The sequence below is a fragment of the Castor canadensis genome, chromosome 9 (genome assembly GCF_047511655.1).
Source record: "Castor canadensis chromosome 9, mCasCan1.hap1v2, whole genome shotgun sequence".
NCBI classification, from domain to species: Eukaryota; Metazoa; Chordata; class Mammalia; order Rodentia; family Castoridae; genus Castor; species Castor canadensis.
Genome location: NC_133394.1, coordinates 123,203,857 through 123,230,935, shown reverse-complemented (window position 1 = coordinate 123,230,935; position 27,079 = coordinate 123,203,857). Strand labels below are relative to the sequence as shown.

Below are 27,079 nucleotides of genomic sequence, written 5' to 3'. Positions count from 1 at the left end.
ATGTTGGTTCTCATCAATAACCTTTTATGCTAATGTTGACTTTTTTCTTCCTTATGCTATTCTTTGTTACTAAAAGTTAAAAATTGAAATGAATATGCAATAGAAGGGAAGTTATTATAACTCAGCATTCACCATCGAAACACAGTATTATCAAATGTGGCTATTTTCTTTTAATTCTGGGTAGAATTGTAACCTTAGTGGTTATTCAACTTATTGCCCTGATTCTTTCAGTGGTTTGTTTTGCAGTGCTGGGAATAGAGCCCAGGGCCTTGTGCACGCTAGGCAAGCATTCTACCACCAAGCTACTCTCTTGGACTTTGATTTTTTTTGGACAGGGTTTCACTATGTAGCTCAGGCTGGATTTGAACTCACTATGTAGCCCAAACTGGCCTCAAATTGCAAATCCTTCTACCTCTACCACCCTCCTGAGTGGTGGGATTTATAAGAGTGCACCACCATGTATGACTCAGAGAGTTTTTTTATCTGAAGCATTTTTTTGTCTGTTTGTGGGGATCAAATCCAGGTCTCATGCATACTAGATACTGCTGTACCACTGAGCTAGATCCCTGGCCCTATCTTAAACATTTTAATGTTACTATATATTCTTTAAAAACATTAATAAGTGTTGGGTTGTCACTATGGTTCAAGTGGTAGAGCACCTGCCTGGCAAGCACAGGGCCCTGAGTTCAAAACCACAAAAAAAAAAGTCAATGATTCCTGCAGGTCGTGGTGGCCATGGTAGCAAATACCTGCAATCCCTGCACTCAAAAGGCTAAGGCAGGGGGAGCACAGGATTAAGGACAGCCTGAGTTACATCTTAAAAAAAAAAAAAAGTTAATAACTCTAAATGTCACCAAAGGGATATCCAATACTTTAGATAATTATTCATGTACACATGGACCTTCATTTTTAATTTCCTTCCATCATAAATAATTCCAATCTTTAAAACTTTCATATATTTTGATTGCATTTATCATCAAATGTAAATATTATTATATAGTTACATATAAACTATATATATATATATAATTTAATGCTTCTGTTTTCCTTTAGTTTTCTGTGGCTATATATTTTTAATTGTGGTAAAATGTATATAATATGACATATGAAATTTACCATCTTAACCATTTCCATGTGTGTGTCTGTATTTTTTTTTCAGTACTGCAGGGTTTAATTCAGGGCCTCCTGCTTTCTACATAAGTGCTCTACCACTTGAGCCACTAAACCAGTCCAGTCATACATATATATATATATATTGTGTGTGTGTGTGTGGTACTGGGATTTGAACTCAGGGGCAACACCTGGAGCCACTCCACTGTCTCTTTTTAAGGATGGGATTTTTTGAGATAGAGTCTTACAAACTATTTTCCTGGGCTGGTTTTAAACCATGATCCTCCTGATCTCTGCCTCCTGAGTAGCTAGGGTTATAGGTGTGAGCCACCAGCACCCAGCAAACTATATATTTTTTAATTAAATATATTTGTAAGGATCTAAATTGGTATATTTAAATTTTTATAAATGGTGAATTAATTGTATCAACTCTCTTTACTCAACTGACAATGATTAAGCATTCTTAAATAGTAATAAAAATTTTGATGAGAGATATTCTTTCAGGGCTGGAGGAGTGACTCAAGTGGTAGAGCACCTACCTAGCAAGTGTGAAGCCCTGAGTTTAAACCCCAGTACTGCTGAAAAAAGAAAAAAGAGACTAAAAAAAGAGAGAAATTCTTTTAACCTAGTGGAGGAGAAAAAGTACTAAAGAATTAGATGATAAAGATAAAGGTGGTGGTAGGAAGGGGTGCATAGTGTATCATAGGTACAATCATTCATTCAACCTATATTTTAGTGACTACTATAAGTCAAGCACTGAGTTAGGCCCCAGAAACAAAACAATCAGAATTCCTGGGTTTTTGTTTGTTTTTATTTTTGAGATAAGATCTCAAGCTGACCTCAAATTCATAATTCTCCTGTCTCAGTTCTCTGGAGTGCTGGGATTATAGGTATGTGCCAGCATGCTGGCCATTTTTTTTTAATTTGCTCTGTTTGTGTGTGTGTGTGTGTGTGTGTGTGTGTGTGTGTGTGTGGAGATCGGGATCTTGCTGTTGCCCAGGCTGAAACCCTAGGCTCAAGCAATTCTCCTGCCTCAGCCTCCTGACTAGATGGGACTACAGACACTCGCCATCTCTGCCAGCAACTGCTTTCTTTTCTTAGAGAGAAAACAAGAGAGAGGGAGAGAGGAGTTTATAGTCAAACAAAGGATACAGATAAATTTATCGTGCGTTTTATTGATTCATTGTGCAATAAGTGTAATAAGAGAAAAAGCATGGCTGCCAGGGAGGCACAACAGAGATCCATCTAAATCCAATCAAATTTGGAATCCCAAAGGTTTTCTAGAAAAGGTTGACAGGGTTTTAAAAAACAGACATGAGTCAGGCCCCTGTGGCTCTCTCCTGTAATCTTAGCTACATGAGGAGGCAGAGATCAGGAGGTTTGTGGTAGAGACCCTATCTCAAAAACACTCAACATGGGGCTTGCAGAATGGCTCAGGCAGTAAGAGTGCCTACCTAGCAAGTGTGGGGCCCTGAGTTCAAACCCCAATACCACCAAATTAAAAAAAAGAAGAAGAAAAAGCTGAAACTGACCTAGAGCAGGGTCTTCTATGCTAAATCTTGGTGTCGCTTCTTGAATTCCTTCCCTTTCACGTGAAAATAATATTTACTCACGTGGGAGGCTGAGGCAGGAATATTTCAGTTGGAGGCTAGCCTGGGCTACAAGGCAAGAACCTACTATGTGTCAGTCTCTGTCTAAGTGCCCTAGATGTAGTAAGAATTTGATCCTCGAGATAATCCATAAAGTATCTATTATTATAATAATGCTTTTTCTTACTTAAGAGAAAACTGTGATGCAAACAGTTTATATAACTTGTCCCAGGTCCCACAACTATATTTAAACTCAGGTAGTCTGGCTCCAGAGAACAAACATTAATCATTCTGTCTGACTGATATATAATAGATACTTCAAATACCCCAAATATTTGGTTGGGGTTTTGTTTTAATTGAGGCAGGGTCTATAAGTGACCTCAAACTCACAGTCCTCCTGCCATCACCTCCCAGTGCTGGGATTACAGGCATGTACCCCCATGCATAGCCTTGTTAAAGGTTATTTTGAATCTAGAGATTCTGTACATTTCTTTCTGTTAATTCTTATTCCAGACTCATGCTGTTTAAATTGTTATGGTTTCTTGTCTTTATATCTGAACATATTCTAGGACTTCACTGTTTTTCTTTTATTCTCTCTTTTTGTGGTGGGACTGGGGTTTGAACTCAGGGCCTTTCATGCTTGCTTGGCAATTAGTCTTACAACTAGAGTCATTCCATCAGTCCTTTTCTTGTGTTGGGTTTTTCGAGATAGGGTCCTGTGAACTATTTGCCCTGTTCAAAGCCTGGACTGGCTTGGAATTGGGAGCCTCCTAATCTCTGCCTCCTGAGTAGCTAGGATTACAGATATGAGCCACTGGGGCCGAGCTCCAGTCCACTTTTGCTCTGGTTATTTTGGAGGTAGGATCTCACAAACTGTTTGCCTGAATTGGCCTTGAACTATGATCCTCCCAGTCTCAGCCTCCTAACTAGCTAAGATTACAGGCATGAGCCACCAGCACCCTGATACTATTTTCTTTTTCAGACTTTTCTTTCTTTTTTTTTTTTTTTTGACAGTCTTGAGGTTTGAATTCAGGGCTTCATGCTTGTAAGACAGACAGTCTACCACTTGAACCATTCCACCAGCCCTCTTCACACATATAATCATTATCTATTTTATTCTTCAAGTGAACCTTAATAATTTTACTGAACAAAAATTTGGGATTAGAGAGTTGGGGTGAAAAGTGCACTAAATTTATGAATTAAGTTGGAAAGTGCCCAGTGTTTGACCCAGAAAGTACTATATTTCTTTTCTTTTTGTGGTACTAGGATTTGAAGTCAGGGTTTATACCTTGAGTCACTCCATCAGTCTTTTTTTTCATGTGTGCTGGGTTTTTTTTTTGAGATAGGGTCTCTTAAACTATTTGCCTGGGCTGGCTTTGAACCATGCTCCTCCTGATCTCTGCTTCCTGAGTAGTTAGGATTACAGGCATGAGCCACCGGTGCCCATGTATTTTTGAGATCAGGTCTTGCAAACTATTTGCAGGGGCTGGCCTTGAACCTTGGTCCTTCCATCTCAGCCTCCCAAGTAGCTAGGATTACAGGTGTGAGTCACCAGCACCCGGCTCAGAAAGTGCTATATCTCTTATCCAAGTCTTCTTTCAAATCTGTGCATACCTTTTTATAATTCTCGGAAAATAAGTAACATTTACTAAGATAATTCTTAGATGGGTCATGATTTTTGTAATGTCTTGTTTTCAAATTGTTTACTGCTGGTGTATAGAAAGACTATTAATTTGTATATAAAATGACCACTCCAAAATCCTAAAAATAAAGGTATGTTCCTTATTAGATAATGTTCAATGCATTCAGAAAAGACTTGCGTCAATGCAAAAAGCTCCACAGAAAAAGTCATTTTTATTCCTGTTTACATATGTCTTAAGTCATACATTCAAATTATTATCACCGATACATTTGCATCTAATTCTTCTCATCAGGAAAGAGGACAAAACCTGTTGGTGACTGCCACAAGGCCACCTCCCTCAAGTTGCGTGGCTCCCATCCTAAGTCCCAGTTCAGGCTAATCATTGACAGAGCGCTCCAATCAAGCAAGCACTCCCTGAAGCCTTGATAACACCGGCCAGCAGCTAGTGGCAAGTGCAGCCGGGCTGTGCAGCAGGGTCCCCAGGGAATGTGTGGCTTTTCCTCAGCTCCGATGAAAGAAGCCCACGCCATATGAAAACAATGTGCACCAGGACACTGCAAAGATCTGTCATCCTGTCAGCATTTATTCTGCTCCGAGCCGTTGCTGCCTTCTCTGGAGATGGAAGGGCTATCTGGTCTAAAACGCCTCATTTTAGTCCGGTAAATGCAAGTCAGTTGTTTGTGTACGACACTTTCCCTAAAAACTTCTTCTGGGGTGTTGGAACTGCAGCATTTCAAGTGGAAGGCGGTGGGACAAAGGATGGCAAAGGACCCTCGATCTGGGATCACTTCATCCACACACATCTGAAACATGTCAACAGCACCAATGCTTCCAGTGACAGCTATATTTTTCTGGAAGAAGACTTATTGGCTCTGGATTTCCTTGGAGTTTCTTTTTATCAATTTTCAATTTCCTGGCCAAGGCTTTTCCCTGATGGCACAGTAGCAGTGGCCAACGAGAAAGGCCTTCAGTACTATAATACTCTTCTGGATGCTCTCCTACTCAGACACATTGAACCTGTAGTTATTTTATACCACTGGGATTTGCCTTTGGCACTGCAAGAAAAGTATGGAGGGTGGAAAAATGAAAGCCTGGTAGACATCTTCAACGACTATGCTACATACTGTTTCCAGAGCTTTGGGGACCGTGTCAAGCACTGGATAACAATTCACAACCCATACCTTGTTGCATGGCACGGGTATGGGACAGGTATGCATGCTCCCGGAGAGAAGGGAAATCTCGCAGCTGTCTACACTGTAGGACACCACCTGATCAAGGTACTGTACAGCCGGCTTCTTAGGATAGCTTCAGAATGTATAAGGAGCTGGAGGGAAAAAACGAACCACATGGTTCTCTTTATTGAATTGTGCAGCTAATTTTAGGCTAATTCACAAGACCAGCCTTAAGTTTTAGATTTATGTTTTATCTTCCTCAGCTAATATTAGTGTGTTAATTCGGTTTGTTTCATTTCTGAAGTTGCACTTTGAGACTGGTTTAACATCTACAGTTTTACATTAGGATGTGAGTTTACTTCCATTCTGGGAGAAAACCAGTGCTTTATACATTTAGTGACTGGAACCCTTTTGTGACACCACGTCATCCTTCCAAAATTATGTGAAGGCATGATCACCTGTCCAATACGGAGTTGGTGTTAGTATTGCTGTTCTAAGTGGTACTTAGCTGTACAAGGAGAAACCGATGTTAGCTAACTGATGCATACTAAATACAAAAACTGAAATAAGTGTACTCCACATTTGGTTTTATGTATGTTACATAGCAGAGAGAGAGAGAGATGAGATTAATTGTCCTGGCAGTTAAAATCAAACCATTAATATCAAAACTGGGAAGAATATGCTCTGGGAAATACTTTAAAGACATATGTCTCAAAAGCTAGAGACCATGTTGGGAAATGTTAAACTCAGTAAAACAACAGTGGAAATGCAAACAAAACAAAAACATTCATTGAGTGTTCACTGGGTGGCAGATTAGAGGAAGCATTTTTCATGCATTGACACTGTACCCTGTTATAACCTCCATCTTCCCATTCCAAGGAAACCGAAGCCTGACACTGAATAACTTGCCCATGGTGACAGAATAAGACACAGCTTATTGGGATCATAGGATTGGTAAATGCAAATAGAATTAAATGCTATCTTTATTTAAAATCTCTTGAAAAAGAGTAGTCTTTCAGGAACTTTCCAGAGATGCAGCCTCACCTTAAGGTAAACATCTGGCATCAGATTTCACTTTTTGAGTCAAATAGTTTGCTTGAGAAAAATAAATTGGTCTGAATATTTGTTACATTTTGAACATGCAAAAATGTTAGAATTTCATAATGTGTTAGGAGAAGTAACTTAACTTTTGAGAATCAAGGGTTAAATATATGGAAACAGAAAAAATGTACATGAACATAAAACTAACCTTTCTTTTCCTTTTGGACTTTCTGGATTCTCACATGTATGTATCCAGCCCTGTGGTTTCAGTCACATCTGTTCTTGTAGGGAATATATTGTATCATGATTACAAGGTCATTGTGTACATAAGCCATATTATTAACGTGTAGATATACTATGATATTGCAAAATAAGACCTTAAGTGGGAGAAGACGTTGAAGTGTTTACTAGCTATCAAGATTATACAAACATGAATGGTGGAGGGGGTAATTCAAATATGATACATTTGATATGTTGTAAGACCTTTTGTAATGTCAAAATGCACCTCCAGAACAATAAAAAAATTATCAATAGAAAAAAGATTATACATATGTAAGTAAGAAATATGTCCTTTTATGGATATTAAAATCCTCTTTTGTTAAAACGATCCATGCTCATAAAAATTTAAAAGCATCAGATTGTGTCAAGATACATAAAGCAAAAAGAGTTAAACCCATCTTTCCCTCTCTGCCTAAGGCTCCCAAACCAAGGAAACTATTGCTCATAATTTCTTAAATACTCTTTTTAAATTTCCCTATGCAAATACATACATATGTATGTTTTCATTTAACCTTTGTGTAAATAAAAATATCTTAAATTGGGAAATTTCAGTTACCTGGAAAAGTATTGACAGTCACAATTTTCAAGAAAAATATGTTCTAGTGATTAATTTAAAGCCTTAAAAACTGACTGTTTCATAAAAATAACCAGGAAAAAAGTTTTAACTAGCAAGTAGACATTCCTGCCAAATGTTCCTTTAAAATGCTACATTCTCACATTTTCTACTTTTCCTCTCTTGAGATACCTCCACCTTCAACCCAAATTGAGCACTTTCTTTCTTAATTTCTTTTGGAAGATTAGCAAATGTTTATTTAGCAAAGCAGGGAGAAAGGAGCACCCCCAACATGCATGGAAGGGGTTCGGAGAGAAGAGAGGCTCCCAAATTGAGCACCTTTTCACTGTTTTAAATTCAGGGGTTCATTTTTAAATAATGTGTTTTCCAAGTAATTTCATTTACCACCTTAAAATTTCTTAATCACTAGTCTGAGTAAATGACAGGGACCCTTGAAAGTAGTCAGAAAGTGCAATACACTGTGGAACCCAGTGACCTGTGGCACCAGAGAAATCATGCAGTGCTTTGGTGGCCTGAGGTGAACCCATTTCCCCACTTGTCCCCTCTCTTGGTCCTCACTTTAACATACAAAAAGATTAATGTGATATTTTATGTTGCAATAAAGTGTTTTTTCCTATTGTTCCCCCTCATGATCCAGAAGAGGCATCCTTTAGAGTTTTTAGTCTAAAAACATTTATGAAAGCCAACAGAAAACGCAATTCCTAAGTGGTTATAGACTCTTTTATTTCCCAATTTTCAGATACTGAACAACTGTCATAGTGACTACTGGAGTCCTTTTCTAGAATGATTTCAAAAACTCCATCTCAGGGTGCAATGTACTATTGGGAGGGAACCTGAACAGTCTTTCAGGACCCAAGACTGACCTGGGATTTAGATTCCACGTAGTTGAACATCTGGTGATTACCTTCAGCAGGTCTAAACCTCTGGAATGAATTTCCCATAATCCCACCTACAGATGAATGCTCTCCTGCTCCCCTCTGAATACTTAATAGTGTTTAGAACACGATGAGAGTGCAATATTTGGCTTGGCCATCTTGAAGTGTGATTATCATCACTTTAAATATTATCTGTAATCTTTGCAACAACCTTGACAGGTAACTGTAATTGTCACCATCTCACAGAGTGAGAGTCCTTTTTCATTTTTTCAGTGAGACTGGGCTTTGAACTCAGGGCTTCACACTTGCAAAGCAGATGCTGTACAACTTGAGCCACACCTACAGTCCATTTTGCTCTGGTTATTTTGGAGATGGGGGTTTCATGAACTATTTGCCTGGGCTGGTCTTGAATCTCAGTCCTCCTGATCTCAGCCTCCCAAGTAGCTACGATTACAGGCGTGAGCCTTCAGCACCTAACCAGAAGGATATTTCTAATTTCCATCATGCTCTTCCTGCATACAATTCTTTAGTGGGTCCCAAAGAGGAAATTGGGATGAGGTCCCAATTTTTCACCTAGGCCTTCAGAACAAAACCCCCAGCCTTCATTTCAGGCTCCTTTCTGATCACTCTATATCCCACCTCCAATGCCACCCCCTTAAACCTCACCTCCCATCACAAGCAATGCTCTGATGGCAGGGGCCTAGATTGAACTTGCTATCCCCTGGTCCCCAGCCATCCTAGCTTGCTCTCTCCAGCTAAAAGGACCTTAGTCACTGCTTTACCTACTCACTTTAGACAGCCGCTCCTCAAAGTTATTCTTGACCCATGGGGATTAAACACCTCTCCTATGGACTCCCGTAAGACATATTTGTTTCTACACACGACACATCCCCAGTGCCAACAACAAAAAACTCTATTCACAAGACACACACTAAACAGTACTTCCTGTCTCCCCAACTAGAATGAGAGCTCCTTAAAAGGACAGTGCTTTGCTGTAGTTGTTGTTGTCACTTTATGTTCCCAGCACCTAGCACAGCATGTTTGGTACATGTAAGGGTATAAATGTTGGTTTAATGTTTGTACCCTAAACTTTGTAACAACAAAAACAAAAAATCTTCACATTTCATTGCACTCTTGCTAATTCTTGAAATATTGCCTGTCTTAATACAGTGGTGTATTTGTTAGAATGTTTTTGGTTTCAAGTAACAGATGTAATTCACATTGGATTAAGCAAAAAGGAGCAATTTCCTGGCTGAGTAACCAGCCCCCCCCCCCCCCCCCCCCCCCCCCCCCCCCCCCCCCCCGGGGACGAATGGACTTTGTAACCAAGCCACCCTCCCGAGTGTCCTTTATCTCCACATTTCATGTTCCATTTCTTCTTGTGAGTTGGTGTCATTTTCTCCTTGGAGGAGGAAACATTTCTCCCTCTGAAGTTCAGTTTTAAAATTCCATTCATAACCTGGCATCGTAATACACACCTGTAATCCCGGCATTTGGGGGCGGGGGACCCAAGACAAGAGGATCTGGAGTTTGAAGTCAGTCTGGGCTACATAGCAAGACCCTCAAAACCCTCAAAAACCCAATAAAATAAGATTCCACAGAGAGATTTGTCCTGTTTGGCCTATGCCTTTCTTCCTCAAGGGATCACATTAGCGAACACAGTAAGGGCACCTGGTTTCTTCTCTTTCTTCCAGTACTGGGAATCAAACCCAGGGCCCTGCACATGTTAGGCAAGGGCTCTGCCACTTCATTCTATTTTCTATTCTATTTTCAAATCAAGAAATACATGTAATAATTTCAATTTGAAGATTTCTCCTTAAAATGGACCATTTGAGAGCCTCTAAGTAAACAGGCACAGACTTCTGCTCCCGAGACAGTACCTCATCGGGCTTATTACTCCGTTAGACAGTGCCAGCCTCCATGTTAGTTTTTAAAATTTCATGGCTTTAAAATGTTATCTTCCACAGACTTAGACTGTTTACACAGTACAGGAATTTCTCAACTCTACAGTGTTTGCCTTCGGGGCTGGAGCTCCAGTCTCCGTTGTGGTGGGCTGTCCTGTGCATTGTAGGATGTGTCACGGCCTCCCTGGCCTCTACCCACCCCATCTCATTTCCCACCCCGACTCCTTCCAAGCTCGTGACAACCAAAAGTTGACTGCAGGCATTGCCAAATGTCCCCGTGGAGTCATGACGCCTCCCACTTTCCCCACTTCTTGAAAAATACTGACTCACACCTCTCAGAGACAACTGGTTAAAGGTAGGCGGCGTGAAGAATGTGGGCCCTGAAATATAACCAGTGCCAAGAGCATAAAAATGGTAATAATTATACAAAATCACCTAAAGGAGATTTTTGCCAGTTCTATAAATTGCATACATAATCTCGAAATTTACAGTCTCTTTTATTTTTAGAGAAGAAAAGATGTTTTAGGATTGAGGATGTAGTTCAGTGATAGAGCACTTGCTTAGCATGTGCAAGGCTTTGGGTTCAAGTCCTAGCACCACAAGAAAAACTAAATAAATAAATAAAACTGTTTAGAAACAGTGCTTTAAAAGATGCTAAAAAAGCTGGGCAAGGTGGTGCACATCTGTAATCCCAGTACTCAGAAAGCTGAGGCTGACGGATCATGAGTTTAAAACAGCTAATGAGACCCTGTCTCAGCAAAAACAAAAAGAGGAAATAACACATACTCATCAACATGATTTTATCTAGTTTGGCTTTTCACATCTCAGGAATAAACTGTCCTACTGGTTTTCTGTTTTCTTGTGAAGTGTTTGACAAAGTTGTCCCAAACCATCTCATATTAACTGTTGGTTACTCATGAACAAAACATTGAACTTTCTTTCAAAAAACTTGTCTTAGCCAGGCACCTATGGCTCATGCCTGTAATCCTAGCTACTTAGGAGGCTGAGATCAAGAGGATTCTGGTTGGAGGCCAGCCTGGGCAAATAGTTTGAGAGACCTCATCTCTAAAATAGCCAGAGGAAAATGGTCTGAAGATGTGACTCAAGAAGTAGAGCACTGCTTTGCAAGCTCAAAGCCCCAAGTTCAAACCCCAATCCTACCAAAATAAGAAAAAGAAAAAAAAAAAGGTAGGTGATCAGGTGTACATTTAGTCCTAAGACCAAACATATTCATTATGTCATTTAAAAATATGTCATAAAATGCTTCCTCTTACATAAGCAAAATAATTTAAATAATGTACATTATTTATCAGATGGGAAATGCCAAAGTCTATGCTTATAATTGGCATTTTGACTTTATATTTTAGTCTATGAACATTTTAATTTATCCTAAATAAACTTTACAATACAATCATCAGTGAATAAAATGTAAAATGAGACATACGTCAACACTTTTTTGTTCCCCACATACAAATGATGAGCTGATTTTCTGAATTCCTCAAGGGCTCGGGAGGTTGCCTAATTCTGTGAAAGAGGCCGTGAAGACCAACAACGTTGGGAAACTCAACTCTGGGCCAAGGCCTCACTAGCTTGTTCCTGAGCTCAGGGCAGGACTGGATTTCTTCCCTATTTCCCACCTCTTTGAGGGACTCTGTCTCAACATTTCTTGGCATCATTCTCTCAAGAAGATCACATGGTACTGGTCACATGTTAGATATTTAGCAAATAATGAAACTGATTACTTTTTATTTAAGGATGGTCCTGTCCTGCAATGACATGGAAACAATGCACGCATGTGCACACATGACATAAATATTACACAGTCTTTTCAACACCTGCAAATCAATGACATATGCTGAGTGATGTATTTATAAGGAGTCATATTGTTTCTTCTATTTTTATATGTAATGACAATTTCCATAAGTAAAAGTAAAAAAATGTAAAGAAAATTTTAAATTTTAGGGCTGGTTGGAGTGGCTCAAGTGGTAGAGCACCTGCCTAGCAAGCATGAAGCTCTGAGTTCAAACCCCAGTGCCAAAAAAAAACTGAGAGAATTTTGTTTTAAAATAATAGAAAAATAAAGCAATCATCTTTCCATAGTTTTCTTCTTTTCTTTTTAAATAGTTTTCTTCTTAAAGGCTCTGCTGAAACTTTTAAACAAAATTTAGTGGTATCACTGCGGAAAGAGCTGTGACAAAGGCCACATCTGCATAATTAACAGCTAAGCCTTTGTTGCCAACACAGGGCAGGTGATGCTAGCTGTATTATGTTTTTTTGGTGGTACTGGGGTTTGAACTCAGGGCCTCACGCTTGCGAGGCTGCCACTCTACCACTTGAGTCACTCCACCAGCCCACCTATTGCTGTCTTGAAGCTACAGGGTTCTGAGACACATACACAGACTAAATGTAATCTTTAAGACCCTTCCAGCCAACCCCACACCAACATCTTCAAGAGTAAGTGTAATATTTGAAAAATGGAAATACTACCTAGAGTCTTTTTAACCAAAAAAGCTCTTTAACTAAAAAGGTTTTTATTTACATAGAGCAAAATCTTCAAGGATTATAAGAAATAAATATTTTTAGTGAAAACAAAAGGAGATTTTTTTTAACTCCCTTGTTAAAGTTAGGTTGCAAGAGAATAGCAGAGCAAACTTAATTTTGCAAAATATTGTAGCTAAAAGGAAATCTGTGTTTTTAAATACAAGATCTATGAACTATTTATACCCTGACTCATATATATTAAAAATGGCAGTTTTCATTTGTCCCCATGACTTTTTTTTGGCAGTACTGGGGTTTGAACTCAGAGCCTACATCTTGAGCCACTCCACCAGTCCTTTTTGTGATTTTTTTTCAAGATAGGGTCTCACAAACTACTTGCCCCAACTGGCTTTGAACCAAAATCCTCCTGATCCCTGCCTCCTATATAGCTAGGGTTATAGGTGTGAGTCACCGGCACCCAGCAATGACTTTAATTTTTGTTTGCTCCTTAAAGTGATATTAAATTACATGTGTGTGCTTTTAACAATATTATTCAGAGTTTAATTAGCTCACACAATCCATTTAATTACCTAAGGCACACATAGTTCCTACATTATAACCCCAACCCATCTCTATTAGGACTTAAACATCTCTACAAAAATATAGGAAATACAGACCAAATAAGTTAAAACTAGCTTGTTTGAATATTTGTCGCTTGTGGGGAGGAGGACAGGGTCTCGCTATGTAGCTCAGCTGGACTCAAACACCCCATCCTCCTGCTTTACCTCCCAAGTGCAGGATTATAAGAGTATACTACCATACTCAGCCTCAAAACTAGTATTCTTTTAGATGTTTTTAATCAAATTTGAGTAACTGATCAAAACTGCTTGTGGAGAATTGCTGTATTCTACAGCCAGAATACTTTATTAGTCACGTATTTGGAAGCTAAAATTGGTATTCTAAAACCTTCAAGAGAGTAATGTTTACCTTTTCTAACCATTAAGTAGAAAAAGTTATACACTGGTGAATGATTAACAAGAGTTTAAATAAATGTAATTATAAATGCTCATGGAATAATATTTCAGTCCTATTTAAACAGCTTTGAACACTCTCATACGTGGGAAATTTGGGCCAACTGTAGATCACAAAGTATTATTAGGAATGAAGACAATACTGGATATGGTGAAACCGTGACTCGAGGGACACTTTATTTATTAGTCACTTAATTACAGATATAAAGTCTTGCTGAGAAATCTCAACATTAGCAAGTAGTTAATAAAAAGTCTATGTTCAAAGAAAAAGATGTAATTAAAATTACTGAATATTAGCAATTCTGTTTCTAAGATTAGCCCAGACCTTCTAACTCATCAGCCAGTAATCAGTGAATCACAGAAATAATTGAAGTAGTCCTTCAGTGATCTGATATTTGGGGAACCCAGCGGAAGATATTTGGGGGAACCCAGAGGTAGGTGAAAGCCAGGCTTTTTAGGATTCAGGGATTTTGGTACAAAGGGAGGCCATTGCTTGGTCCCTCTTCATGTCCTATCTTGACCCGAGATTATGTGCCTAAGTCTTAAATAAAGAGCAAGGGTTTCCCGATATCAGCTCTGCTTTCACGTTAAGTCAGTAGGTCTCCTCCTTTTACCTTGTTTTGAGCATCAACATATTATTACCAAAGGAAAAAAACATTCTTAGTACACCATGGAGTTCAGGATAACTGAACTGATGTTTATCTTCCTGGGTTTTTCATGGGGACTTTGAGAATTTGGGGACTCTGAAGAGTGAAGGCATAAAGGTATGAAATTCACTGACTGACAGGAACTGTTTAAAACACTCCTCTTCACTTTTTAACTTTTTTTTGAGACCAAGTCTTGCTAAGCAACACAGGCTAATCTCCAACTTGAAATCCTGTTGCCTCAGTCTCCTAGGTGCTGGGATTACAAGCGTGAAACAACAAACCTGGCTCTCTTGACTTTTAATTTTTTGCATTTACTTATTTTAATTTTATTTAGGTACAACTGAAATACAATAAATTGTGCATATTTAAGGCATAAACAATGTTTTGACGTATGGGTACACTCATGAAGCCACTAGCACAATTCAGATTAATTAACACATTCACCCTCCCTAAATGTGTCCAATCATACTTTTATAATCCCTTCTCTCTCTCTCTCTCTCTTTGGTGGAAATGGGGTTTGAACTCAGGGCTTTGGGCTTGCAAACTAGGAGCTCTACCACTTGAGCCACACTTCCAACCCATTTTGCTAAGGTTATTTTGGAGATGGAGGTCTCATAAACTATTTGCTGGAGTTGGCCTCAAAACTTGAGCCTCCCAAGTGGCTAGGATTAAACACATGAGCCACCAGCACCTGGCTTCTCATGACTTCTTTAAATTACAAAAATAATGCATTTTTTTCTGCCTGGCAAGTGTGAAGCCCCACTACTACCAAAAAAAAAAAAAAAAAAACCACTTTTTTTTGCAAAACAAATAATACAGAAAGATACGAGTTAAAAATTAAAGGTCTCCTCTTTTCTGACTCCTTCACCCCAAAAAGTAACCACTGCTAGCAGCTTGTTAAACGTCCAAACATTTTCCCTTGTATATATAAACATATAGTCATTTTTTTACAAAATTTGAATCCTGCTAGTACATTTAATTTCAGATATCATTTCTGATTAATCAAAATGTAAAAGTATGCTGCTATCATTCATTTATTTCTGAACTTCTCTCTCCTATTAGGTGTCACCCATCATCTGAAGGCAGGGTTTATCTTATTACTCTATATTCATAGACTTGAATTTAAGCAAATAATCAAAGTAAATGGAATTGGGCACTGGTGGCTTGCGCCTGTAATCCTAGCTACTTGGGAGGCAGAGATCAGGAGGATCATGGTTCAAAGCCAGTCCCAGCCAAAGAGTTCGTGAGACCCTATCTTGAAAATATCCAACATAAAACAGAGCTGGTGGAGTGGCTCAAGTGGTTGAGTTCCTGCCTAGCAAGCATGAGGCCCTGAATTCAAATCCCAGTACTGCCAAAAAAATGGATAAGGATTGAAAAAGCTAGAGATTAAAGAAAATTTATATGAATAAAAAAATGATTTGTCTAGAGGCTGCAGAGGTGGTGGTCACTTGTAATCCCAGCAGTTGGGAGGTTGAGGTGAGGGATTGTGAGTTCAAGGCCAGCCTGGGCTTACAAGATTCATCTAAACTTGCTTTTTCTTTTTTTTTCTTTTGGTGCACTGCTCCTGGAGGTACTGCAATACCAGGTTGATGTGTGGAGTGGACGGAGCAAGCTCCTAGTCCATCTCCCTGTCCCAAAAATCCATTTACTATATTGTCCGCAGATAGAGGATGTATCAGATATTAAACTGATAAGAACAGATACTACACTTGATCTTAGCCAAAAGGCCAAGAAGTGATAAAACTTGCTTTTTCTGATGTGTATAACTTTCTGTAGGGAAAAAGAATAAAACAGAAAGTAATCCTCTGAGTTCTCTATTTGATGGGGTACTATCATAGCGCCTCCATCAGTGAAACCAGATTTTCATCTGGCTTAATCAAAACCATGCCTCTGGGATGCCTCTTTTCACAGTACTTTGTGGTACTGGGGTTTGAACTCAGGGCCTACACCTTGAGCCACTCCATCAGCCCTTTTTTTTGTGAAGGGTTTTTTGAGATAGGGTCTCACAGAACTATTTTCCCAGGCCAGCTTCAAACTGCAGTCCTCCTGATCTCTGCCTCCTGAGTAGCTAGCATTATAGGCATGAGCCACCAGTGCCCAACGCATACAGTACTTCTTAGAGGCTTTCTCAGTCTCCTGTCCCTTGTTTTTGTGCCATATACGTTACATGTTCCTTGAATTTTCATTGCCTGTCCAATGGCCTTCATGTCTAAGGTATAAAAGTATGCTTCAAAATCACAGAATTTAATCTGCATGATATCTTGGAAATGACTGAACTAGAAGGCTGAAAGACGGTTCTGATCCTCTACCACTGAGACCATGGGCAAGTCATTATTTGGGGGTTTAGCATTTTCACTTATAACAGAAAAAATTTTTAAATTGGATGAAATTACTTTGAAATAGCAGGCAAGAGCCAACAATGTGAGCGACACAGTCTGTGCTTGATTCATCCTGTGAACCCGGCAAGTTATCGAGCTTCTCCAGCCCTTTCTTTCTCGTTCTCTAAAGTAGGAATGACAACAGCACCTACTTCACGGGTTTTAAGTGAAGTTTCAATGAGACAACACATAAAAAGCACTTACAACAGTGCCTGGCACATTGATGTGCATTTTTGTTTTTGTTTTTTTTTTCCTGTAGTGCTGGGGCTTGAACTTTGAACTCAGGGCTTACACCTTAAGCCACTCCACCAGCCCTTTGTGAAGGGTTTTTTCAAGATAGGGTCTGTTTGCCCAGGCTGGCTTCAAACCGAAATCCTCCTGATCTCTGCCTCTTGAGTAGCTGGGATTACAGGCGTGAGCCACTGGCGCCCAGCTTGATCTGCATTCTTGTTACTATCTACATTGTTAAATTTCTATCACTCTTAATGTCTCACTACTCAGTTTGATCATGGGGCTGTCCGAATGCTCTGCAGCCCGGCATCCCTGCCCTCAGTCTGGCATTGACAATGATGTTGTACAGATCACCATCCTCGGGTGAAGACGGTCAATGCAGGGAAAGTCCAAAGAGAGTCATTTAGCCTCTGACACCACGAAAGAAAATATCCAGCACCAACATTACCAGTTCTAGGAAAGAGACACAGGGAGTTACACGTCGTTACATGCTCTGCTAGGCACCTGGACAGATACAAGGGTTTCTGTACACCTCAAATTTGCTGGCAGGTCCTCCATGACCTTTCTAGGTCATGGGGTACATAGGGATATGTGGATAGAGTTCCTTCTCAGCATGCAAGGGAGGATACAGGGGAATGTGTCATTCAGAGTAACTCGAATCTATGTTCCCAGGCCATACTCATTCATATTTAGTTCAGAATAAACTATTTTCCTATATCCTTAAAAAAAAGAATGGGTTTTGACATCCTGCTTCTAGGACCATTTAGTTCCTTAAATAGGAACTAAAATACAAATGTACCAAAAATACAAATATAAAATGATATGCTGTGTGGTCCAAGTCAAAGGGCCTTTCACAGCTTCAAAATTTAGAACCAAGGTTGGTGGAGTGGATCAAACAGTAGAGTGTCTCCCTAGCAAGCTGAAGCCTTGAGTTCAAACTCCAGTACTGCCAAAGGAAAACAAAATAGAACCAGAGCACATGTAGAAAGCAGGAGTTTGGGGAAATGAATTACAGAGGATTGAGTTCAAATCCTAGCTCGCCCATGCTCTAACCTCTGAGAACTTCAGTTTCTTCTCTAAAATAGGAAAAATAAGATGTGCCTTGTAGAAGTTGTGTTATTGACAAGGTACTTCAGGTAACCAACGCACTGGCAGTTGTCAGGAGCATTCATTCTATAGTATTCCATGCCAAGCTCTTTTGGGGTCATCCATGTATACACCCATGAGCAAAATACACTTAAGAATACCTGCACTTAAGAGGCTCATAGGCCAGGTGGGAATCTATGCTTCCAACTTCAACCTGGCTTTTCTTTTTTTTTTTTTCTTTTATTATTCATATGTGCATACAAGGCTTGGTTCATTTCTCCCCCCTGCCCCCACCCCCTCCCTTACCACCCACTCCACCCCCTCCCGCTCCCCCGCCTCAATACCCAGCAGAAACTATTTTCCCCTTATCTCTAATTTTGTTGTAGAGACAGTATAAGCATTAATAGGAAGGAACAAGGGGTTTTGCTGGTTGAGATAAGAATAGCTATACAGGGCATTGACTCACATTGATTTCCTGTGCATGGGTGTTACCTTCTAGGTTAATTCTTTTTGATCTAACCTTTTCTCTAGTACCTGTTCCCCTTTTCCTATTGGCCTCAGTTGCTTTTAAGGTATCTGCTTTAGTTTCTCTGCATTAAGGGCAACAAATGCTAGCTAGTTTTTTTAGGTGTCTTACCTATCCTCACCTCTCCCTTGTGTGCTCTCGCTTTTATCATGTGCTCATAGTCCAATCCCCTTGTTGTGTTTGCCCTTGATCTAATGTCCACATATGAGGGAGAACATACGATTTTTGGTCTTTTGGGCCAGGCTAACCTCACTCAGAATGATGTTCTCCAGTTCCATCCATTTACCAGCGAATGATAACATTTCGTTCTTCTTCATGGCTGCATAGAATTCCATTGTGTATAGATACCACATTTTCTTAATCCATTCGTCTGTGCTGGGGCATCTTGGCTGTTTCCATAACTTGGCTATTGTGAATAGTGCCGCAATAAACATGGATGTGCAGGTGCCTCTGGAGTAACAGTCTTTTGGGTATATCCCCAAGAGTGGTATTGCTGGATCAAATGGTAGATCGATGTCCAGCTTTTTAAGTAGCCTCCAAATTTTTTTCCAGAGTGGTTGTACTAGTTTACATTCCCACCAACAGTGTAAGAGGGTTCCTTTTTCCCCGCATCCTCGCCAACACCTGTTGTTGGTGGTGTTGCTGATGATGGCTATTCTAACAGGGGTGAGGTGGAATCTTAGTGTGGTTTTAATTTGCATTTCCTTTATTGCTAGAGATGGTGAGCATTTTTTCATGTGTTTTCTGGCCATTTGAATTTCTTCTTTTGAGAAAGTTCTGTTTAGTTCACATGCCCATTTCTTTATTGGTTCATTAGTTTTGGGAGAATTTAGTTTTTTAAGTTCCCTGTATATTCTGGTTATCAGTCCTTTGTCTGATGTATAATTGGCAAATATTTTCTCCCACTCTGTGGGTGTTCTCTTCAGTTTAGAGACCATTTCTTTTGATGAACAGAAGCTTTTTAGTTTTATGAGGTCCCATTTATCTATGCTATCTCTTAGTTGCTGTGCTGCTGGGGTTTCATTGAGAAAGTTCTTACCTATACCTACTAACTCCAGAGTATTTCCTATTCTTTCTTGTATCAACTTAAGAGTTTGGGGTCTGATATTAAGATCCTTGATCCATTTTGAGTTAATCTTGGTATAGGGTGATATACATGGATCTAGTTTCAGTTTTTTGCAGACTGCTAACCAGTTTTCCCAGCAGTTTTTGTTGAAGAGGCTGCTATTTCTCCATCGTATATTTTTAGCTCCTTTGTCAAAGATAAGTTGCTCATATCAACCTGGCTTTTCAATCCACCCGGATTAACAGGGGCCTGGGCAAGTGTCAGGCCTTTAAAAGCTTCAACAGGAGCTGCCGGAGTGGCTCAGGTGGTATAGCGCCTGCCTAGCAAGCATAAGGCCCCAAATTCAAACCCCAGTACTGCCAATAATAATAATAATAATGATATGAGTTGAAGGTGTGGTTCAAGTGGTAGATCCCCTCTGTGTTGCCAGGGTTAGATTCTGGATCAGTCATTAGTTTAATTTAATAATGATACAATTGAAGTTAAAATTATATAATAACACAACTCTTATTTTGAAGGGACAAATATGTTACAGTTTCATTTTATTTGATTTTACAGGGCAATCATAAAAACAATACAAACTGAGAACAACAAATGATTTGTCAGAATAATCTGAAAATATAATGATTGAAAGGAAAATTAATTATAATGTAATTATCAAGTTTTCCAATGATGGAAGACATGAATTGGAACCATTAATAAGACAGGTGAGCCAGGTGTCAGTGGCTCACACCTGTAACTACTTAGGAGACTGAGATCAGGAGGATCCAAGTTCATAGCCACCCAAGGCAGACAGTTCTCAAGACCCTATCTCCAAAATAACAAAATGGACTGGAGATGTGGCTTAAGCAGTAAAGTGCCTGTCTAGCAAGTGCAAAGCCCTGAGTTCAAACCCCAGCTCCACCAAAAAAAAAAAATGTAGATTATTTTCTTCATGCAAGGTGGCAACTTTTGTAAATATTTAAATTCTCTCCTAAGAATAACGAAGATGCACACCTGTAATCCCAGAACTCAAGAGTCTGAGGCAGGAGGATTACAAATTCCAAGCTAGCCTGGGCTACATAGTGATATCCTATCTCAAAAAAACCAAAGAATAGTGAAGGTAAAGTATTGTTTCCAAGAGAGTTTCAAGGTTATAAAAATATCTGAAGAAATAAGTTACATAATATATTTTAAGAAGGCAATTGTCATGTAATATTTTTAACCAATGAACAGCAAAATTGAATACCCTAACCACCCAATAAATATTTGTGGAATTCAGGATGAGTGAATAAATATTAAATAATCTGGAAGAGGAACATTTATAATTAGCAGGAAACTTGATACTAATATAAAGAAGATGAAAATGTATCAAATTCAGATTAATCTTAGTCTAAAAAGAATGAATTAAAACTCAATAGCTGCAAACAGCGAGGACAAACATGTCTAGTTGAGAAACCAGGGAGGTAAGACTTAGGGGCTATCTGCAGAGCACTCTTTTTTTCCTTTGGTGGGACCGTAGTTTGAATTCAGAGCTTTTGTGCTTGCAAAGCAGGTGCTCTACAACTTGAGCCACACCTCCAGTCCATTTTGCTCTGGTTATTTTGGAGATAGGGTCTCTTGAACTATTTGCCTGGAGCTGGTTTCGAACCACAATCCTGATCTCAGTCTCCCAAGTAGCCAAGATTACAGGTGTGAGCCACAGGCGCCCAGCTCTGCAGAACACACTTCATTCCCACACAGTGCTTCACCATTATTTTTCCACAGCAAGTTAAATTCTTCTCAGTTTGTTCTTCCAAAGAACTTCTAAGTAATATTTTCATGGGGTCTTCTCCTATATTACCTTGGTCTGTCTTCACAACCATTCTGCAGGGAGTTTATTTTTAGCTCAATATAATGAAGGAGGAAGCTGAGGTCTCTGAAAGGGAAACAATTTGTCAATATCATGACTAAGCCAGGTGCTGGTAGCTCACGCCTGTAAGCCTAGCTACTCAGGAGGCAGAGCTCAGGAGGATCGAGGTCAAAGCCAGTTGGAGCAAGTAGTTTGTGAGACCCTAACTTGAAAAAAAAAAATCACAAAAAAGGGCTGGTGGAGTGACTCAAAGTGTAGGCCCTGAGTTCAAGTCCAGTATCGTAAAAAAAAAAAAATCATGACTAAGGGTCCTCAGAGACCTGTGCAGGAGGTCGTGTCTTCAACCCATCCCTTCCTCCAGTATCCTGCCATGTCTTCCTGACCTCTAACCCCTTCCTCGTCTCTATTTTAAAGGTCAGCCTGCTATCTTCTTTCCTTCCTATCATCCACTGAATTCATCTGAGTCTGGATTTCCAGGGTTATCAAACACAGTACCACGTAGGCCTGGAGGGAGGAAGTGAGTGAGAATGAGATATTCAGCCCCTGCTGTCACTCAGTGACATGAGGCGCTGAGAGTTGGCTCAGAAGGAAAAAGCAGCTCAGTTCCCTGTGAAGCCACTGAATCTAAAGAACAAAGGTTGAGGCCCCTAAAATCAATCATTGCAAAAGTGGATGGCCTCGTACGAGATAGAGGCTAACCCTGGGAGACTAGACCATTATGCAAGGTCGAGGGGACCAGGAGGCCTTCCCCTCTCAATCCCACTTTGTGGTCTCAACACACCTCCTTTGTGAACATCATCCAAGGAACACCCATAGATATCCCTGCTTCAAGACTTGTGCCACACCTACCATCTCAGAGCAAAATGTTTTACCTTGTTGTCTGCCAAACACGGTCAAGTTATAACCATAAGTGGAGCACAGAGACCCTCCCCCATGTTCTCCACTGAGAGTGGAGGACCGCTTTCAGCCCAGAGTAAAGATAACCAGAGATACCTTGATAGCCTGAGCAAACAGCAGCAAAGGTGAAAGAGACATGGTAGAACACGAAGGTCACCTTGGGGTGTGACCACGCATGCACATACATGTCTATAGAACCTGCTTTGGCAACACGTTGCAAAGGTATATGTCTGTTGCCTTCTAAGAGGTACAGTTTCCCATTTGAATGCTCATGTCACCAAGATTTTGGCACAATTTAGATCATCTTTCCCATAATCACTGAAATATGCAACAGAGCATCTATTTTGCAAAAACTCTCCTGGCTGTTTTTCCCTGGTAGGCTTGTTAATTTCTATTAGAACAGCATTAATCCACTGATCATGATCCCAGCCCACTCTCTTTTTAGTGTTCAATGGGATCCTATTTGAAGGTGACTCATTTCTGGCTCAGCTCTTACACATGTGCTTTTCTGTGCATCTGAGGTGCACAGAAACCCTAAAGATAGTTGCTGATGACTGTGCCATCTAAGGATGAATCACTAAAGCTATGGTGGGATTAAGTGACCACTTAGAAGAAAACAAAGAATGCTTCCTTTGAATCTGCACATGACTGAAGACAAAAGCAGTTCTTGAGACTTTCCATGGTGACTTTCACCCCCCAAAAAAACAAAGAGGTGCTAAGCTTGTGTAAGGCAGTTGGCTCTGGCTCCCCGTGATTCCTTGTAGAACCTGTAACCTTGGGTTGGAGGCAAGAGAGGAGAACCCTCTCCTCTCAAGACATCTACTCCTCTAGACGTTCTTCCAGGGAATGGTTTAAGTTAGCTTTTCTTGCATAAAGCAGGGTAGCACCCGTTTTAGAATCCTACTTTCCCCACCCTAATAAGATTTATGGAACATTTTGAGTCCCACGGGATCTACCATGTTTACTCCATTGTTCATATTTGATTGCTCTTTGACCTAAAAAAAAAACAGGCAATTTTGGATGGCTCCTAATGTAATCTGCTCCCCCCCTTTTTTGGGGGTGTTGTGCTGGGGTTTGAATTCAGGGCATAGCACTTGCAAAGTAGGCACTCTACTGCTTGAGCCACATCTCCAGTTCTCTTTCTGATATAAAACATCTCCAAGCAAAAGAACAGCCAAGGCACAAAAGTGAAAGCAGACTCAGCCAGGCACTGGTGGCTCACACCTGTAATCCTAGCTTCTTGGGAGACTGAGATCAGAAAGATCATGGTTTGGGGCCAGCCCAGGCAAATAGTTCTCAAGACCCCCATCTCCAAAATATAACCAGAATAAAATGGACTGGAGGTGTGGCTCAAGTGGTAGAGCACCTGCTTTGCAAGTGTGAAGCCTGAATTCAAACTCCAGCCCCATTAAAAAAAAAAAAAAAAAGTGAAAGCAGACTCCAGAAGCTAAAGGGTCAGTGCATTTGCTTTACAAACACTCAAATCAAGGAGAAATTGGGAGACATGGAGCGGGACAAGAGGCAAGCAAGTCAAATGCTGAGGGGAGGAGCAATGCCACAGTATAGATGAAAGACCATCCCATGGCTGGCCAGGCAGGACAGTGGGCACTTAACTGACATGGAATCCTTAATTTGAGTCTTTAGTGCTCCCTCTGTCTTCAGCTATGGCTCACGGCCCTGACTTTTAATGAATCTTTCATTATTATTTATGCAGTTTTATATGTTTCTCTTTTGCACATTTCAGTCTTATTTAACCAATACGGAACTTCCTGAGAGCAAGTTCCTGTGCCATGTTTCAGCCTCTCAGGGCAGTAAGTGCTCAGTGAGTACTGCCAAATAGACCAGAAACTGATCTGTGGGCCCAACTGGTAAGGTAAACTCCAGGAGGATCAATAATAACCACACGATACATAGTAAGAACTTTTGTAAATGTCACAATGTATCCACATCCAGCACAAGAATAATAATAATAATAAAGAATGAAAGCCCAGTACTTGAAAATAAAAATGTATCTACTTTTCGGGATTTAGAAGGTCAAAAAATAGATAAATAGGACACCCATCATTTGATACTACTTCCTGTCTGCTCTATTCTTGCCACACATTACATTAGTCCTAAACCTGGCAACCTTAAAGGATATTAGTATTACTAATCTCATCCTACAGCTCAGCATATAAAGAGATTTCAGGAAGATAAAGTGACTTGCCTCAAGCACCCAGTAAGGATTTGAACTTCAAGCCCAGGTATGTTGATCCCAAAGTCCACACTTCCATTGGCTTTCTGTTTTGCAGTTTTCAGGAGTGCTTGCCACTTTTATCATTATTATTATTATTATTATTATTACAGTCAAGTTTGGGATTTTGTTTTGAGACAGGACCTTTCGAGGTATCCAGGCTGGTCTTAAACCTCCTTGATCCTCCTGACTCCACTTCCCAAATGCTGGTATTATAGATATGTGCCACCACACTGGCTCCCTTTTTGAATAATGGAAATAATAGTTAAAGCTTATATAAAGCTTACTCTGTGCCAGGAATCATTCTAGATTCATTTACCTATGTTAATTAATTCAGCCCTCACAACAACCTATTGGTGGGCTATTATCCATTTACAGGATTGGAGCCTCCATTGCCCTGGACTTCCAATCAGGACCAAAGGGAGAGTCTGTAGAACAATGAAAGATCACTGTCCTGTGCATTTTCTGTAGAAGAGGAAACCCTGCATTCCATGTGGTGTCTCACCTAAGCTCTGCCCTACAATGGCCTGGGGAAGGAGCAAGGCAGAGGCGACATCAGCTAGAGCTTGGAGGAGGGCCCCTCAGACCTCTGTCAGCCCCTCTTCAACCCTGTAGAGGTTTTGGTTGGGCTCTCTAGCCGCTCTCTCCAGAATCAGCCTATGCCTCATTAATCCTTCTATCTACCAGCCATGTCAAAGTCCTGGTGAGGGAGGGTCCAGTAGTTTGCTATGTAATCCCAGCAACTCAGGAGAATGGCGGTCCCAGGCCAGCATAGTCAAAAATCATGTCAACCATAATCTCATCTGTACGGGAATCTCATAGATGGGAGGATCAGGGTCCAAGTGTCACCCCAGGTAAAAGCAAGAGACCTTCTCTGAAAAAATAACTAAAGCAAAAACGTGCTCAAGCAGTGGAGCGCCTGACAAGCAAATGCAAGGTCCTGGGTTCAAACCCCAGTACCAAATTAAAAAATAGAAAAAAAAACCTGGTAAGGAAAATATAGATGAATAATAATTTCTTGTTCTAGGCTCACTCGAAGGTTTGGCATAACTACAACAGAAATTTCCGCCCGCATCAGAAGGGCTGGGTATCCATCACGCTGGGGTCCCATTGGATTGAGCCAAACAAATCAGACAATGTGATGGATATACTCAAGTGCCAGCACTCCATGGTCTCTGTGCTGGGATGGTTTGCTAACCCTATCCATGGGGATGGTGACTACCCGGAGGTCATGAAGAAGGAGCTGCTCTCAATTCTGCCCCTCTTCTCCCAAACAGAGAAGGAGGAGGTGAGGGGCACAGCTGATTTCTTTGCCTTTTCCTTTGGACCCAACAATTTCAAGCCTCTGAACACCATGGCAAAAATGGGGCAAAATGTGTCACTCAATTTAAGGCAAGTTCTGAACTGGATTAAACTGGAATATGACAACCCTAAAATCCTGATCGCTGAAAATGGCTGGTTCACAGATAGTCACGTGAAGACAGAAGACACCACAGCCATCTATATGATGAAGAATTTCCTCAATCAGGTTCTTCAAGGTTGGTTGCACATTAGATCATTTTTTTAAAAACAATGTTGAATCCTTATAGTATATTTGTAGTCACCTTTGAATGGGTGATTATTGCTGACTTTGGGCTTTAATATTGTCCAATTTGACAGATCTTTTTTTATTTTTTTTGGTGGTACTGGGGTTTGAACTCAGGACTTCATGCTTGCTAGGCAGGTGCTCTACCACTTGAACCACTTCTCCAGCTTGACAGAACTTTTAAATGTTATTTCCATGTCCTTTTTAAAATAAAAGTGTGAGAACAAGCCGGGAATGGTGGCACATACTTGCATTCTCAGAACTCAGAAGCTGAGGCAGGAGGATGGAGAGTTCAAAGCCTACCTGAGCTACATAGCAAGTTCCCAGCCAGCCTGAAAGTGAAACCTTGTTTCAAAAAAAAAAAAAAAGGTTGAGAACAAAACAATTTCAGACTAAAGATAGATCCTTAACTGGCAAGAGGGTACTGTCTTGTTCTTAATAGGGACAGTGCTAAGTGAGATATGTTTAAGTTTGCTGTCAGTAATACTGGGTTTGAACTCAGGGCCTACACCTTGAGCCACTCCACCGGCCTATTTTTTTGTGAAGGGTTTTTTCAAGATATGGTCTCATGAGCTATTTGCCCAGGCTGGCTTTGAACCGCGATTCTCCTGATCTCTGCACCTCCTGAGTACAGCTAGTATAGTATATTAAGAGCCACCATTGCCCAGCCTCTGATGCTCTCATGATTCCTTCTGACCCTCCACCTCTCCTCATTCCTTTTCCATTACTTAAGCAGTGACACCTACAGGTGACAGTTAGGAACACTGGAGCCCAACACAAGCTCAGGTTCTGATGGCTCTGTCTCTGCCTACAGTTGGGCTCCATTTCACATGAATGGAAAAAGATTCTCTAAGCCTCTGTAGCTCTTGTTAAAGTCTGGAGGAAAGTCCCAGATTCTGCA

General features: G+C 40.3%; 1 protein-coding gene and 1 non-coding gene across 2 annotated transcripts in view; one reads left to right on the top strand and one right to left on the bottom strand.

Moving 5' to 3' along the window:
* Nucleotides 1-4,719: 4,719 nt before the first annotated feature.
* Klb (klotho beta) overlaps nucleotides 4,720-27,079 on the top strand; it is a 36,058-nt gene continuing 13,698 nt past the window's right edge. Inside the window, exons 1-2 of the mRNA XM_074042432.1 lie at nucleotides 4,720-5,618; nucleotides 25,621-26,131. Of these exons, the coding sequence (XP_073898533.1) occupies nucleotides 4,872-5,618; nucleotides 25,621-26,131 (1,258 nt within the window). The 5' untranslated portion in view covers nucleotides 4,720-4,871. The remainder of the gene's footprint in view (nucleotides 5,619-25,620; nucleotides 26,132-27,079) is intronic.
* Nucleotides 15,894-16,084, bottom strand: LOC141411077 (U2 spliceosomal RNA). Its single transcript, XR_012435933.1, has one exon. It is a non-coding gene; the product is annotated as a U2 spliceosomal RNA (small nuclear RNA).